This window comes from Xenopus laevis, chromosome 9_10L, assembly GCF_017654675.1.
Source record: "Xenopus laevis strain J_2021 chromosome 9_10L, Xenopus_laevis_v10.1, whole genome shotgun sequence".
In the NCBI taxonomy this organism is placed as follows: Eukaryota; Metazoa; Chordata; class Amphibia; order Anura; family Pipidae; genus Xenopus; species Xenopus laevis.
This window is the reverse complement of record NC_054387.1, coordinates 2,171,854-2,189,454: the sequence shown is the minus strand read 5'-3', so window position 1 is coordinate 2,189,454 and position 17,601 is coordinate 2,171,854. Positions and strand designations below refer to the sequence as shown.

Here is a 17,601-nt window from a genome sequence, read left to right as displayed (position 1 = left end):
TTTTATTTGGCAGCAACTCACAAGTTCTTGCCATTTCTAGAGTTTCCTAATAAGAGTTTCCTAATAAGCCTCTAAAGCAGGGGTCCCCAACTTTTTTCATCTGTAAACAACATTCAGAGTTGGGGAGCAACACAAGCATGAAACAAGTTCCTGGGTGGTGCCAAATAAGGGTTGTGATTGGCTATTGGTTGCCCCTATGTGGACTGACAGCCTACAGGAGGTTGTGTTTTGCAGGACACCTGGTTTTTATACAACTAAAACTTGCCTCCAAGTCTGGAATTCAATAATAAGCACCGGATTTGAGGCCACATCCAAGGAGCTGGAGACCAACATGTTACTCACAAGCTACTGGTTGGGGATCACTGTTCTAGGGAGAGATCTCAAACATAAATGACCCAGGGTGTAGGGTAACCTTAGTGGAAGCACTTCAAGGCCAAATAAAAATACAAAGGAAGTGCAGCTGATCTGGCCCGGATAGATACAAACATACAAAAAAGCAAAAAAATGATCAACGCACATTCCCTGGTGGGACACTGAGGGGCCCACCTAAAAATCTTAGACCAGAGGCCCAGTCTCAGTACTATTATTATTATTCTTTTCCCCACTCAACCTTTATTCTTCTACTCTCTATTCTTTACATACTATAATTAGGGTCGCCACCTTTTCTGGAAAAAAATACCGGCCTTCCTATATTCTTGCCATTTATTTCCCTATTAATAACATTGGCATCAAGCATCATTTAAACAGGCCGGTAAAACAGCAGCCAGGTGGCAAGCCTAACTATAATCTATTAGTCCATCTATTTAGCCTTTTTGTCCTCAAAGAAATAAGAAAATGGCCATGAAATGGAGAAATCTTTAGCAGCACAAGGGCCCACCGGGAATTTTCCTGGTATCCCGTGGGCCAGTCCAACACTGTCTATGTCACGGCATTTATAGGGGAGAAGTTCCATGATCTCAGCAATGGTTTCATAGGCTTCTCCTTCCTCCCCCCCCTTGCAGCTTTTAAACACAGCCTGTGCATAGAGGCCCCCCTAGTGACCAAAGTGGGAAATGGAAATACTCTTATTAAAGTTAAAAAATATCTATATATATATATATTTTTTTTTATTACAAATACATTAAAAAGGTATATTAACCCCGTACAGACAGCATAGCATAAGCTTAATCACAGGTGCAATCATGCCATGAGTAATAATATATGTGTAAATATATATATATACGGTATATAGTGAATAAAGTACCCCCATTTTAAAATATAAGGATATTCTAGTTACCCTTTATAAGTACATAATATAAGATATTCATGGCTTTTGTGTATTTTATATATATATATATATATATAGAGAATAAAGAACCCCCTCTTGTAAAATATAAGGATATTCTAGTTACCCTTTATAAGTACATAATACAAGATATTCATGGTTTTTGTGTATTTTATATATATATAGTGAATAAAGTACCCCCTCTTGTAAAATATAAGGATATTATAAGTTAACGAGGAGTTTCATGACCATATAAAAGTACGAGGCCGAGTGTTTTTATAAAGGTCATGGAACTCCGAGGTAACTTCTACTATCCTTATATTTTGCAACTGGGGGTACTTTATTTATTATAATACACAAGTTTCAGTGAGTCATGTGACAGAAATGACATCAGAACTCACCGTTTATAAGTGATGACATCAGAACTCACCGTTTATAAGTGATGACATCAGAACTCACCGTTTATAACTGATGACATCAGAACTCACCGTTTATAAGGATATAATTTACAGGATATTCATGGCTTTTAAATATACACACACACACACACAGTACATATATAATTAATCCTTATTGGTGTGAAATCCTATTTGGCTTATAAATGAAACCATACTAAAGTTATGGTATATCCAAGTTAAGGATAGATGCCTTATCTGGAAACCACAGGTTCCAAGAAGTCTGGATAACGGGTCCCATAACTGTATTGACATTTAGCGATAAGGACAGATAGATATTTCCTCCCCAGCAGAGGGAGCTCACACCCCGCACACTGTGGATAAGACTGGAAAATGTCGCTAGCCATCTCTGCCAGGCAACCGGAAATAGTGCAGACTACTGCTGTTTGTGTGTGTTTAAAACACTGTGTATCTGAGCTTTTAACTAATCATTCTCACCTGCGTTCTTTACATTGCTGTCCTGTTTCAGTTTTTATTCCATAAGGGAAATGGGGCTGCAGTGCAGTGAATTAGAGGCAATGGTACAGGTATGGGAAACCCATTATCCAGAAAGCTCCAAATTACAGAAATTTTTAAAAATGATTTCCTTTTTCTGTGTAATAATAAAACAGTCGCTTGTACTTGATCCCAACTAAGATATAATTAATCCTTATTGGAGGCAAAACCAGCCTATTGGCTTTATTTCATATTTATATGATTTTCTAGTAGACTTAAGGTATGAAGATCCTAATTACAGAAAGATCCATTATCCAAAAAACCCCAGGTCCCGAGCATTCTGGATAACAGGTCCCATAGCTGTACTTGATCCCAACTAAGATATAATTAATCCTTATTGGAAGCAAAACCAGCCTATTGGCTTTATTTCATGTTTATATGATTTTCTAGTAGACTTAAGGGATGTAAATCCAAATTACAGAAAGATCTATTATTTAGAAAACCCCAGGTCCCGAGCATTCTGGATAACAGGTTCTATACCTGTACTTGATCCCAACTAAGATATAATTAATCCTTATTGGAAGCAAAACCAGTCTATTGGGTTTATTTCATATTTATATGATTCGCTAGTAGACTTAAGGTATGAAGATCCTAATTACAGAAAGATCCGTTATCCAAAAAACCCCAGGTCCCGAGCATTCTGGATAGCAGGTCCCATAGCTGTACTTGATCCCAACTAAGATATAATTAATCCTTATTGGAGGCAAAACCAGCCTCTTGGGTTTATTTCATGTTTATATGATTTTCTAGTAGACTTAAGGTATGAAGATCCAAATTACAGAAAGATCTATTATCCAGAAAACCCCAGGTCCCGAGCATTCTGGATAACAAGTTCCATACCTGTATATGAAGCAGTTTCGGCCAGACCCCCATCAATCAAGCCATTGGCTGTGTATGAGAATTGCTTCACTGCGCCAGCCCTGGGGATATTAAAGTCAATTAATTCTCCCGTTGTCATTGTATTTGGGACATTATATATAAATAATAATAATAATAATAATATATATATATATATACAGTATTAAAGGCTTTTATTGGACAGAATCACCTGCAATTGGCGTGTGTGGGGCTTGTGCCTCGTCATTTTTTGTTTTTTTTATCATTGAACGACTTGTATTTATGGTTTGATGTCCCTTTAGTGAGACTTGTGCGGCTGAGATTGGAGCACTCTTTGTCCTTGGAAGGATTAGGATGAAGTTTTTCAGGCAAATAAATGCCACGCTGCTAAGACTGAGGAAAGGATTAATGTTATTTATTACAACAAGCCGCATTTGATTAAACATCTCCAGCAGGCTCTGATAAGCCTTCCACGCTCTATTTGCTTCATTTGTTTGGCTTCATTCTGCCCTATAGGAATCAGCCCCAAAAATCATGGGCAGGATGGTGTGTTGATGGTAAATGGCATCTTTTGTTAAACAACAAATAAGCGTTTGAGAACTTGGAGCCACATAGGGGCAGCTGCCCTGGCACCCCGGTAGAGGACACTTGGGGTGTTGTACAGATGGAAACATTTATATACTGTATATCCAGTATTGTAGGCACTTTATCTACGTCCATGAGCCCAAACCCATTACCTGCCCTATAATGACATATAACCATCTCCAAGCCGGCTACAATACAATAACCAGATCGACCCCTTCCTGACACCTATAAAGCACAATGAATGGCCTCCATTGCTGTAGGGGACTCAAACTTCATTGTGTGTCCTGAACCCCCCTTCCGCTAAGAACTAATCTTTCAGGACTAGTGCTCACTGGTGCCCTATGCAAAAATTTAAAGTGGATACCCAGGGACACTCCACACAACCTCACAGAACATTAAACCATCATGGCCTAGAAATCACCAAAACACTGGAGAGTGGGGAGCCATGGGATAATGAACATATATATTGACCTCATCAATTGATGCAACTGACTCAGGTTGAGGGTAGTTCCAGGGTGCCCTTGTGTTAGTGTGTACACTGCCCCCCAGAAGTAAATAGAGAGGACAAGGTATAGTTCCACAGTTTATGCATGTATTCACTTTATATATATTGTAATCCCTTTCTATGGTCTATAGAGAGAACACATTCCAGTGCATGAGCTTCTGTATGTCTTCTCTATCTACTGTAGTCCCTCTCTATGGTTGATAGAGTAAAAGCTACATGTGAGAGTCCCTGTATGTCATCTCTATCTACTATAGTCCCTCTCTATGGTCGATAGACTACAAGCTGCATTGTGAGAGCCCCTGTATATCTCCTCTATCTACTATAGTCCCTCTCTATGGTCGATAGATTACAAGCTACATTGTGAGAGCCCCTGTATGCCTTCTCTATGTACAACAGTTTATGCATGTATTCACTATATATATATTGTAATCCCTTTCTATGGTCTATAGAGAGAACACATTGCAGTGCATGAGCTTCTGTATGTCTTCTCTATCTACTTTAGTCCCTCTCTATGGTCGATAGCATACAAGCTACATGTGAGAGTCCCTGCATGTCTTCTCTATCTACTGTAGTCCCTCTCTACTACAAGCTACATGTGAGAGTCCCTGTATGTTTTCTCCATCTACTGTAGTCCCTCTCTATGGTAAATTGAGTACAAGCAACATTGTCAGAGTTCCAGTATGTCTTCTTTATCTACTGTAGCTATAGAGAGAATGTGCAAAGTGAGAGAGAAATAAATTCAACAAGCGGCTGCTCCTGGGGCAATTGTGAGAGGGCAGGCCCGGAGCACGGTGGTGCGTTGAGATTATCGTCCCTCGGGGATAATTCACCTTCCCTGACAGGTTTACAGTTGCTCTTATCTCCCCTAAAGCTGCTCTTCCCTCAGAACCAATATCAGGTTCTTCTATTCACTGGTGACACCTGGAGATGTGAGTAGGTCCCACGCATGCAGGTTTTCTTGCACTCACATCACACACATTGTCTATTCATCATGTCACAGGCCAGACGTGGAGCTTGTCCCTCCACTTCCCATTCCCCCAACCTTTGTGCTTTGTCATACAGGCTTATCCTAATTATCTGACACCTTTTAGCACCTCTCCTTCATTTAGAGAATTGATGGCCAACATGGTCTGGCGGTGCCAGAACAAAGAGACAGACTTTGCCCTATTTGCTGTTAAATAGAATTCTCCGAAACACTGTTGCCCCATCCTCCTCCAATAGGACTTTAATGTAAGATTTATAATTGGAGCAGCGGTAGGTAAGTTCCGAAAATTGATGGGTGGTCACCGACTCCAGCGGCTCCAGCGGCTCTGTACTGTCTGGAGATAACACAATGGCACATTGGGACGGTTATTTATTAAACTCTGAATGCCAAAAACCCCAAAACATTTTTTTTTACTATAAAATATGAATTTTTTGTGAAAAAAAATAGAATTTTTGGGATTTATTATACCCTGATGAAATGTCAGAATCCAAACATCTGCATCTCAGACCTTCCGAGGTTGTATATAAGTCAATGGGAGAAGTCTCAGTCCTGAAGATATCCTGATCTGCGCTCGGTTTTGTGCAAAAATTTCTGTTTCTTTGGATGGAAAATCCCAAAAAATTGGTATAATTCGAATTTTTGGACGATTTTCACAATTTTTTCCGATTTTGGAAATTTATAAGTAAGGGGAAAAAAAACCCATGCCAATTTGGTTGGAGTCGTTTTCGGAAAATAACGAGATAAATTCGGACTTTGATAAACGGGCCTCCCCGTGTATTGAGCTCTGACGCGGCGGTTTTACAAGCAGCTTTAACAGCCTCAATTCATTTTTAGGGCTGGCGATAGATCTCTGCCAAGTGCCCTGCAGGCCTATTTAGCAACGGTAGGGTTAAAGATTAGAGAACTTAAACCTTTGCTCCCGGGAGCTTGCAATCTGTTGCCTGCTGGAAGCTGCCTCTGAAGGGTGCCTGGGTCTCCACGTTGGGAGCAGAGTTTTTTGAGCAGCCCTGGACTCTGTCTGTTATCACTATGTGTGTGATTTGTGTCAACAACTGAGCCTCCTCGTCACTGCAAAAAAAGTGTCGGCCATGAGCAGGCAGCACCCAGGGATTATGGGGAGATAGGAGGCTGTCAGCTTTGTGGGTGCAGCGTGTGAGACACCTCCAGGACATGCTCATACATGGAGACGGCACTGGGCACCTCTAGGAACGGAGACTCAGGGATTTATTCCTCCTGCACCCACCCATTGTCACAAATATGAGAAGAGGCACCGAGATTTAGCTGCCTGGGGCGGGGGGTTATTCTTCACTTGCAGCGACCGGGCAGCTCAGGGCACCCCATGTTTCTGGGGGAGGAACGCAGGCTCCAGCGGTCGGCTGGAAGGCAAAGGAACCGTCGCCTGTGTTGGAGGCAAACCCTGCAGGAGTTATTTTGCTGCATGCAGGGACAGAAGTCTAGGGAGAGGGGTCCCGGGGAGAAGAGAGCCTGCGAGCTGCTCATTGAGAACAAGGTAAGAGAGCAAAGTGCTGTCTATTCACTGCTACTACTACTACTGCTGCACCACCAGCACGTACACTCATGCACCCCCCCCCCCGAAACATTCTCTTCCTCTCACTTTCACAGTTAATTATAGAAGGGGAAATGTCAATGTGGAAGCGTGCAGCTGTTGTCTCAACTACATTTCCCATGATTCTCGGTGAGACACGTCTAACTCACCAGCAGCCGCCACTTCCTCGCGTAATTGCGAATGATTTACTGTGCGAATATTGTAGCTCCCCATTTAACCCCAGCGTCCTATGTCTCTAGAGAAAGCCACATGCAATTGGCAGACATTGGGATTTTGCCATATGTTGATTTAGTTGTCACTAATAATAATAATAATACTGTGCAATGTGGCCATTCGAGTTCTGGCATGGTTTAATATAAATGCTGCTACTGTATATACGGTCACTTTAATACATTGCAATAAGGGTAAATCACTGTACCCCTAAACTGTCACTTTCTTCCGCAGGAATATGGTGGAGACGGAATCATGTCGAAGCCCAAAGACATCGTCAGAATTGAGGAGAGCGTAGGGGAAGGTGAGTCCCCCTGTTTATTATACCTTGAGCCTTGTGTAATTGAACTGGCACTGAGCAGTGGCTGCCATTTTCAACCCACATTAAGGGGCAGATTTATTAAGGCTAGAATTGAAAATTTCGAATTTTCACATTTTTTTTTACGGTCAAAACAAATTTGGTTAGGAAATGATCGATTTTTGAAATTTATCATACTCTGGCCCTTTAAGAATTCGCATTCAACTATTCGCCGTCTAAAACCTACCGAATTACTGTATAAGGCGATGGGAGCGGTCCAGGAATCAATTTGGTGATGTTTGTAAATCCTATCGAATTCAATTCGAATTTTCGGATTGGTAAAATTTGCCCAAGTCCAATTTCGAATTCAATCGAAATTTAAGGGAGTTTTTAAAAATTCACATGAATTCGAAATTTGACCCTTGATAAATGTGCCTCATGTAAACCTTTAACTAGGGGGGTATGGATTTAACAAACAAATCAAATTGTTAGTGGCTGCTTGCGATACAGGATGAGAGTGGGTGTTAGTGCACAGTGCTGCTGCTGACTTGCGCTGAGCTCTAACACCACATTGGAAATCTATATAAAGAAGTCACTGTCAGCACAATGTAGTCAATTGAGTTAAATTTGTCCAATATATTGCAATTGTCGGTGTCCCCGTGTGGCCTAGAGACGGATTAGACTGAATTCTTCACTCTCTGTGACACCCGGCCCCAATTGTTCGTTTTCATTAACCCATTCAGGGCGGACCCCTAATTTGTTTGGTTGTTGTTATTAAACCGAATGTGAAGTGAATCACTGATGTCTTTACTTTGTGGCTGCTGTTAATGACTTTATTAGTTCCTCCCATTCATAATAACATACTCAGTGTAATGACTTCACTAGTCCCACTCTTATTAACCCTCAGCTGGGTTTCTAAACTTAAATAATGTGCAGGAAAAGCAGGAATCTCCATAGGGACAAAATTAAAATGTGATTGGTTTATGGTGATGAACTCATCCCTTTTATGAAGTTTTGGCGACTCTCGACTGGTCATATTGTTTGTCATATGGGGAGTTCAGCACAGCTTGGCCTTTAATGCGCTGATACTGTTGTGTTACATTCAATGAAGTGTAATATATATATATATATACAGTATGTATGGACCAGCAACTAACCTGTTTTAGGGGGTTCTTGTAGAACTGCAATTTCAGTCATAGAGTGTGGCATAATAACTTAATAACACAATAATTACATCTTAACAGTACAAGAAGTAGGGCGGCACCTACAGTAGCAGTAAATATAATTACCTCTTATATAAAGGGCTTTTAAGGATATTAAGATATTAGCAGTGGGCGATAGTAGAGAGTGTGACTGTGGGATAGCAGGTATAGTAGGGAGAGATGGTGTCTATAGTAACAGTGGATAATAGTCTCTGGGAAGGGAGTGTGACTGTGGGATAGCAGGTATAGTAGGGAGAGATGGTGTCTATAGTAACAGTGGGATAATAGTCTCTGGGAAGGGAGTGTGACTGTGGGATAGCAGGTATAGTAGGGAGAGATGGTGCCTATAGTAACAGTGGATAATAGTCTCTGGGAAGGGAGTGTGACTGTGGGATAGCAGGTATAGTAGGGAGAGATGGTGTCTATAGTAACAGTGGATAATAGTCTCTGGGAAGGGAGTGTGACTGTGGGATAGCAGGTATAGTAGGGAGAGATGGTGCCTATAGTAACAGTGGATAATAGTCTCTGGGAAGGGAGTGTGACTGTGGGATAGCAGGTATAGTAGGGAGAGATGGTGCCTATAGTAACAGTGGATAATAGTCTCTGGGAAGGGAGTGTGACTGTGGGATAGCAGGTATAGTAGGGAGAGATGTGTCTATAGTAACAGTGGATAATAGTCTCTGGGAAGGGAGTGTGACTGTGGATAGCAGGTATAGTAGGGAGAGATGTGTCTATAGTAACAGTGGATAATAGTCTCTGGGAAGGGAGTGTGACTGTGGGATAGTAGGTATAGTAGGGAGAGATGTGTCTATAGTAACAGTGGATAATAGTCTCTGGGAAGGGAGTGTGACTGTGGGATAGCAGGTATAGTAGGGAGAGATGGTGTCTATAGTAACAGTGGATAATAGTCTCTGGGAAGGGAGTGTGACTGTGGGATAGCAGGTATAGTAGGGAGAGATGGTGTCTATAGTAACAGTGGGTTAATAGTCTCTGGGAAGGGAGTGTGACTGTGGGATAGCAGGTATAGTAGGGAGAGATGGTGCCTATAGTAACAGTGGATAATAGTCTCTGGGAAGGGAGTGTGACTGTGGGATAGCAGGTATAGTAGGGAGAGATGGTGTCTATAGTAACAGTGGGATAATAGTCTCTGGGAAGGGAGTGTGACTGTGGGATAGCAGGTATAGTAGGGAGAGATGGTGCCTATAGTAACAGTGGGATAATAGTCTCTGGGAAGGGAGTGTGACTGTGGGATAGCAGGTATAGTAGGGAGAGATGGTGCCTATAGTAACAGTGGATAATAGTCTCTGGGAAGGGAGTGTGACTGTGGGATAGCAGGTATAGTAGGGAGAGATGTGTCTATAGTAACAGTGGATAATAGTCTCTGGGAAGGGAGTGTGACTGTGGGATAGCAGGTATAGTAGGGAGAGATGGTGCCTATAGTAACAGTGGGATAATAGTCTCTGGGAAGGGAGTGTGACTGTGGGATAGCAGGTATAGTAGGGAGAGATGGTGCCTATAGTAACAGTGGATAATAGTCTCTGGGAAGGGAGTGTGACTGTGGGATAGCAGGTATAGTAGGGAGAGATGTGTCTATAGTAACAGTGGATAATAGTCTCTGGGAAGGGAGTGTGACTGTGGGATAGCAGGTATAGTAGGGAGAGATGTGTCTATAGTAACAGTGGATAATAGTCTCTGGGAAGGGAGTGTGACTGTGGGATAGCAGGTATAGTAGGGAGAGATGGTGCCTATAGTAACAGTGGGATAATAGTCTCTGGGAAGGGAGTGTGACTGTGGGATAGCAGGTATAGTAGGGAGAGATGGTGCCTATAGTAACAGTGGGATAATAGTCTCTGGGAAGGGAGTGTGACTGTGGGATAGCAGGTATAGTAGGGAGAGATGGTGCCTATAGTAACAGTGGATAATAGTCTCTGGGAAAGGAGTGTGACTGTGGGATAGCAGGTATAGTAGGGAGAGATGGTGCCTATAGTAACAATGGGGATAAGTAGTAGTGGAAACAGTGACAATAATTCTGGAAATACTCACTATATACCTATAACTATAGGCAGGTGGCAGGGGTACAATGTCAGGCAATATGTAAAAATGTTGTCTATGTGCCAAAGGCATTTTGTCCTAAAGTGTTACCAGACCTGTGTTTATTTAGCAGTGAGTGCTGGGAGGGAGTATGGGAGTTGTAGTGCAACAACAAGTGAAGGTGCAGAATATTCTGTTTAATGTGGATAAATGATTGGACTCTTCAAAGTCTGTTTTTTCCTGGGTCCTGTCTGTACTGTGCCCTCCCCTGGCACAGCCTGTGCCCTCCTGTCTGTGCCACCAACATGCCCCCCGGCATTAGAGGGAGACCAGGGGGTGGGGAGCCCTATACCCGGCCAGTGAATCAGTTCATGCAGTTCTCAAGGAGGGAGTGTATTTATTCAATGTACAGACTGAAGAACTTGTGTGCACAATATGCGTGTGTTTGCCTAGCAATTTAACCATGAAAAGAATGTAAAATATGAACGTGTTGCACTTTATGTGCGTGGCAGCCCATGTAGGGGCACATATTGATGCCCATGAGGATCCTCGGGGGGCCCTTGCCTGGCACATATTCACAGCAGTCCCTACACACTGGCCCGTATTTGCTCCTGAGTCCGTTTTACTAATAAAACATCTCTGATTCATATTTCAAGAGGACGGGAGACATTTTCACTGATGATGTCACCTGAGGGGAGTGGCCATTCAAATAAGGACAGGTAGATAAAGAGAGGAGGATAAACAGGAATTGCTAGTTCTCAGCTTGATGACTTTGCCCCCTGGATCGCCGTACTGGCCATCAGCACAGGTAGGACTGTCACTTTTATTCCTCTTATTCCCAGCAGAAAACTCAGTATGGCCCAGGTCTATAGTCTCTGCTGTAACTGTCTCTGTGCTCCTGGTTTAGCAGCCGGGTATCACTAGCAGGCACAGTGTATACAGGATACAGGGGAGGTTGGATGTGTAATACATGTGTTATTACTGCTAGGGACATTATATCCTAATATTGAGATTCTCTAGGGAAGCTTCCTAATGTACAGAGTAAAGGGCAGAGATCAATGTATAAGGTTCAACTCTTACTGTGCACATAGCGTATCTATTGGGAATGTCCAGCCTCTAACATACCTGCAAAGGTTTAAGCAATCCAGGTTAGGGTCGAAGCAGAACTCCCGAAGGAGCAAACAGTTTAAGAGCTGAGTGTGGATGGACTGGCAGTTGCTAGTGGGTTGGGTGCCTGGCATCTACACCAAGAAGTAGTTTCAATGTTTTTCTTTATGTATGTTTGTATCTATCCTGGTCAGATCAGCTGCATTTTTATATTTGAATTTGGCCTTGGAGTGCTCCCCCTTTTATTTGTATACACCAAGGAGAAGACTGGTCTACTGACATCGGTTCTTCTCGTCTAGAGTAGATTATGGTGAGGGGTCCAACCTGTTTATCATGATTATGCATCACAGTTGGATAAAGACGGTGGGGATTTAAGGCCCCGTCATCATTATAGGGTCTCTCCTAAAGACACATACAGAACTATCTTAAAGGGTCCAACTAGTGGCACCTTCCATGGGCCCTACAGTGTAGCAGCTATAGGCAGAATGTGGGGGGATAGCAGGTTTAGTAGGACAAGATGGTGATAGTAGGACAATAAGTCAACATTAAGGTTTGTACTACAGTTTTCCATCCTGCCATCCATCTGATGTTGAAGTACTACAGTAGCTTGTGGATCAAAACCAGTTGAAGTTCTATAGGTCTGATTTGCCAGTAATGTGTAGTTAGGGCCCTGCTGAAGAATATGAGGTGACCAGAACAGTACCCCAGAGATTACCCCAGAGTTGTAGTTTTAGAACATCTGGAACACATGGGGCCTGCCCTCACTTCCTAATTGAAAATTATTCTCTTACATAGAAAGGTTTGCTTCCCCTTTCATCAGTAGTCATACTTGGCATGTAGTTATTAACATTTTTTTTACCCCTCCCACATTTCTGCATAGACAGGGGGTGGTGTAAACAATAGAAGCCTCACATCTTTGAGACGGATGATAAATGACTCTGGTCATTCCTGCCCTGTTATAAAGAAAGCTGAAATCTCAGTCATAGCCCATAGGTGATATAGGTGGCAGTTAAATTACTAAAAATCCATTGTCTGATGGATCTGCTTAACTGTATGAATCATAGGAAACAGAAACCAGCTTTGTCCTAGGCTTTCAGGTCTCTCCGATTGATTAAAGTAGGGCTGAGGGCTCCACTACTAATAATGGTAGGTTGCTGGGGTGGTGGAACTAAACAGCTTCTTGGATTTAGGTCCACAAAGATGTCTCCCATTGGCGATTGGGTATATTTGCCTTTGCAAATAGGTTCTGCCTTCTAGTAGCCCTCTAGTTAGGATCTAATGGTTTTGTGTAGACCTTCTCCATGCTGGTTAGTAATGACTAGTAATGGTGCCAACGTGGAGTGGGAGCTCTGTGATCTACGGGTGCTTGACATTTACCTTGTATAACCTACTGTAAGTTCTCCCATTGGTTGTACAGGAGGTACAAATCCACATTAGGGCTTTTGGGGTAATTTTCTAATTGCACAGGGCTTTAGCCTAGTCTAGACTGACATTAATGCATAGCAGGGAGACAAAAGAGTAGTTTTGAGGTTTGGCTTTGGGGAATGTGTGAGCCGCCCTTGAATAGGAACATGACAGTTCTTTATTAGAGATGCCGGGAGCGAGAGGGGATTAAGATAATGGTGAAACAGGTTAGAGCACAGTGTAGGCTGTCAGCCAGTGGCTCTCTACTTCCCCCCCCCATTGTAAATCTAACAAATACATCTAAAAAACACTGCTTTTACATGACTATCCCGTATTTTAGGATAAAAGTGCACTGGCCCACCCTTAACAGTCTGGAGACCCAACCCACAGATTAAGAACCCCTGGTTAGAATGATATTTTCTTCCTGTTAATTCTATGCGACTATACTTTCTCCTAGCCATAGGGGATCCTTTAGTGTAAAGGGCAAAGTCCACATTATATTGTGCAAGCGTCACTGGATATTTTCACTATATAGGTCAGGGATTTCTCACCTGCAGCTCTTCTCCCAAAGGAAAGTGGGTGTTGGAATTTAAGCTTGATATCCCTGAGTTACATATATTATATTATATATATTTATATAAAATACCCAGGGCCAGAGCCGGGCAAAATGGTATTGTGCCCATGGCAGATCTGCTAGTTTCAGTTCTAGCCAAAAGTTAGACCTTCGAGGGGGAACCTGACCAAAGAAGGAGCCTTCAAGTGGGGGGACCTGACTAATGGTTGGACCTTCAAAGGGGGCCCTGTTGAACCATCAAGGGGTATAAAAATTGACGTACTTCAAAATTATTCGGATGCCCGTTGACTTTAATGCATTTGGACAAAATAGTCACATGTATAAAAATTGACGCTCACGTCAAAATTAATGCGTGTCAAAATTATTTTGACGCCCATTGACTTTAATGCATTTTGCAAATTTTTTGCCATTTCGGGACAAATTTGTCCATCACTTTTGACAACCAGTACCTTAGAACTTGGATTCAAGGTCGATTTTCTATCCCATAAATTAAGTGTAAAAGACGGTTGAACCAGTCAACCTGCTCAAGCTCTATGGATACCCCAAATAAAGCACACATATCACCCTACCACCACAGGTCATTGTGCCTCATACATATAACTCCTTTTTCAATCAAATGTGTTTTTCCCTCTCAAGGTAACTCCATTATTTGAGGATTAAAAATCTGCCATTAATAGGTGTTCTTCCCAAGGTCCCGTGTGCGAGTGAAGAGTACATGCCGAAATCTGTTGTATTGCACATGATTGGATGAAATGGTGGTGGCCCTTTGTGCAGAACGTTCCCTCATGTAAAGCCTAAATGACTATACTGTGCAGTTATAGAGTAAGCACCCTGTGTGGCTGCTGAATTGTTACACTGTGCTGTTAGTGAGCACCCTGTCCAGTTCCAGAACGATCACAAAACTGTAGAGTTACACAATGCTCACTCTGTCCAGTGACACAGTTAAAGGGCAACTGGAGGTGTGTCGGTGAATGATTTGCTCATTTTAATGACTGACCAGCCTCTCTATTAACCATTGGATTTTGAGGCTTATTTACAAATACACATTGTGTTGACAGGTCCAGAATTTTGGGCCTTGCCCGCTGAGCCAGCACATTGGCGCTGGGCATAAAGAGCATGGGCACAGGTGTCTGGCCGGACCTGTACTTGTGCCTGAATGAGCACATTCATCTGGTGTTCAGTACTGGGAACAACAGGTGCTGTTCTGTTCTCGCCCCTTGCGTCCTGAGCTTTAATTCTCCTTTTACTGCCAGGCCTATCTTTGGCACCATGACCTGCCGGTGTTCATGTTGACATTGGTACCTTGGCGTGGTCACCGGTTTGTGGTCTCCTGCTTCTGTAAGGCCTTGTTGTGTATTTCTGTTTATCTGCAGGTGAACCACTGCCAGCCTGAAGGTTTGTCCAACCAGAATATACTAGAGCCATGTGTACAGCAATAGGAAAAGGGTAGTGGAAGCCTACCAGGAAACCTCTCTTTTCCACCAACTTTTTTCCATTCTTGATATTGTCCCATCCACCATCTTTTTAACCCTCCTTTATTTCTTCTACCCTTTGATGTATCTTTTTCCACCCAGAATCGTATTCCTCTACTTCCTCATTCCAACCCTACATCTTCTCTTCCTCCACCACATTCTAGATCTAGAAAGTAAATTCTTCATGGCTACCCAACGTGTGTTCTTTGTACACTGGAGAAGGCTCTTTATATCTTAACTTCCTCCTGTGTGTGGGTTGGGTAATATTTATTTTTTCGGAGGGGGGTAAACTCCCTACCTGCCTGGTAGTTAATGAGCTTTCACCCATACTGTGTGCAGTTAGTGCAAGCAGAATGGTAAGTTGCTGGGGGTGGTGGAACTAATAAGCCTCTTGTGTTTAGGTCCACCTAGGTGTCTCAAAGATAGACTACCAACCTTGCAAATCATTATCTGTCCTTAAAACCTATAATTGCACATGCACATCCAGCACATCAGTAAGGTACATAATTTCCGTCCTTTTCAGACCCAGCCTTGTGATGGAGCTAAATGGGTAGTTATCTGCATCACATGATACATCGTTGTGCAGGTAGCAATTAGCACATAGTTCCTGGCTGCCATAACCAATTCCTCAGAAATTCAACATTCTTTTTTTGTCTAAAAGAGTGTATGATGAAGTTCATTAGGCATGCCTGAGGTTTCTTCATTTCAGCTCATTCTGAACTACACATCCCATGAGCCTCTAGTCTCTTTCTATGTTCTGCTAACAATGAGGAACAGGTTTGGTGTGTTTAGAGCATCTCATACAGAGCCATTAGTGTACCCTTGACTGGATGCCTGGCATGTGTCAGCTTGCGGCTGATATCTTCCCTTGAGTACACGAGGACACCCACTGGCTTGCTATGTTATGGAGTTATAATGAAAACAAAAACTGATGCAAGTTTTGGGTGTTCCATCGATGTTAAGCTTTTCTAATTATCAGATACATTCTGGAAAGGATAAGAACGCCCACATGATATCATTAGGGGATGTGCAACGCGGGAAAAGTATTGAGACATGAATCAAGACGTTTTTAAAGGGACACTGACACTTTCTGAAATAAGTCTGGCGTGTCTCCCAATTATCATGGAATCATGGCAAAGATTTGCTCATTTGGTGACCATATGGCCAGTTTCAGTCTGAGAAGACAATCTGCTCCAGGGTGTTTGAGTTTATCTATAAATGATTAACAAGAATGGTGGCTTCTGTTATGCCTGGAATTTTTGCAGCAGTGCCGTTTTCCAAGGATTTTAGCAGAGTTGTCTTTGTTGTTGGCTTTCGATTCCTGCTCCACCTAGTGGCAGAACGCAGAACTGATTAATGCGTATTAACATAGTTAGTTATTGGGTTTAAAATATATGAATTAATAAAGGTAACGCTAAACAGATTAAAAGAAATTAACCAGATACAACTCATAGAGCTGGGACATAATAATGATATATCTGAGCATATTAGAGTTGGACTATATGTGTTTTCGGGAGTTGGCGATGGGAGCTGGTTGATGCCCTTTATCACTGGCAAGTCAGGACCAGAGTGCATGCTCCTGAGCCCCTCTCTATCCATCACTGCAGGATTTTGAGCCCTAAGGCTCAAGAGAGATTAGCAGCAGCTTATTGGACCCAGCCTGGAACATGTCTTATTGTTTCCTACATTGGACATTAAGGGTAAGGGCACACCTGCCGATTCGGGGAGATTTAGTCGCCTGGCGACTAATCGGCTCTTCTTTGGGACGACTAATCTCCCCGAACAGCTTCCCCCTGTCTTATAATGAAAAATCACCAGCGGCATCTCACACACAGCGCTTCGTATTCCGAAGTCGCCCGAAGTTTCCTCGTGAGACAACTTTGGAAACCGCCCTTACACTAAAATTGCCAGTAGAAAACAATGAGACTGATTTTTGCCAGCTACAAGTAGCAGCTACTAATCTTCCAGTGTGACCTGAGCCTTATTTGAATACAGCATTGAAGAATGAGCAGCTCCATACCAGCTTTCCAACAAGAAATATTCGGCAAACTGGATATATTTAGAAGCAATATAGAAGGAATACAGGGCATTGTGTGGGTGCCTGGCATGATTTATTAGCAGCGTTCTAGAAAAACTCAGTCTCGCTTCTTGATCTTGTGACCTCTTTCCAGACCCTCAGAAATCTGAACTAAGCCCCACTTTCTAGCGATATCACCGAGAGCCAAGCAGCAACCCAAGCCAAAGGTCTTTAAATGCTGCCTCATTTTGGCAGCTGTGAGGAGAGGCGCAGAAAGCTGGCACCGCACGATGCTGACGGGGAAGGGCAGTGTACGTGCCCTCTACACTTGGCTCCGTTACAATCCGTAATTCAACTCCGGCAAGAACGTCTACCTCTGTTTGGAATGTATGTTGTGAAATGAAAGCTCTTGCAGCGTCATGCCAACAGCTAAATATATACCCAAGTGGAGCAGCGGGCAGAGGGTGCACTGACTTGTATCTCAGATACATGAATAACTCCCCCCAGAAACTGAATCCATTGCCTTGGTTATGAGATCATTGCACATTTTTTATTAGGAGTGACTTCATTTATGAGATGTTATATAAGGCAAT

The 17,601-nt window shown here is 42.7% G+C and overlaps 1 protein-coding gene across 2 annotated transcripts in view; it reads left to right on the top strand.

Annotated features, from left to right (window-relative positions):
* The first annotated feature begins 6,014 nt into the window (after positions 1–6,014).
* grb7.L (growth factor receptor bound protein 7 L homeolog) overlaps positions 6,015–17,601 on the top strand; it is a 28,560-nt gene continuing 16,973 nt past the window's right edge. The window contains exons 1-2 of one of the 2 annotated variants that reach the window (XM_041576136.1): positions 6,015–6,636; positions 7,138–7,207. In XM_041576136.1, the coding sequence (XP_041432070.1) occupies positions 6,466–6,636; positions 7,138–7,207 (241 nt within the window). In that variant the 5' untranslated portion in view covers positions 6,015–6,465. Of the gene's footprint in view, positions 6,637–7,137; positions 7,208–11,142; positions 11,243–17,601 lie in introns of those variants that run through there. The other variant, XM_018234707.2, reaches the window with a different exon arrangement.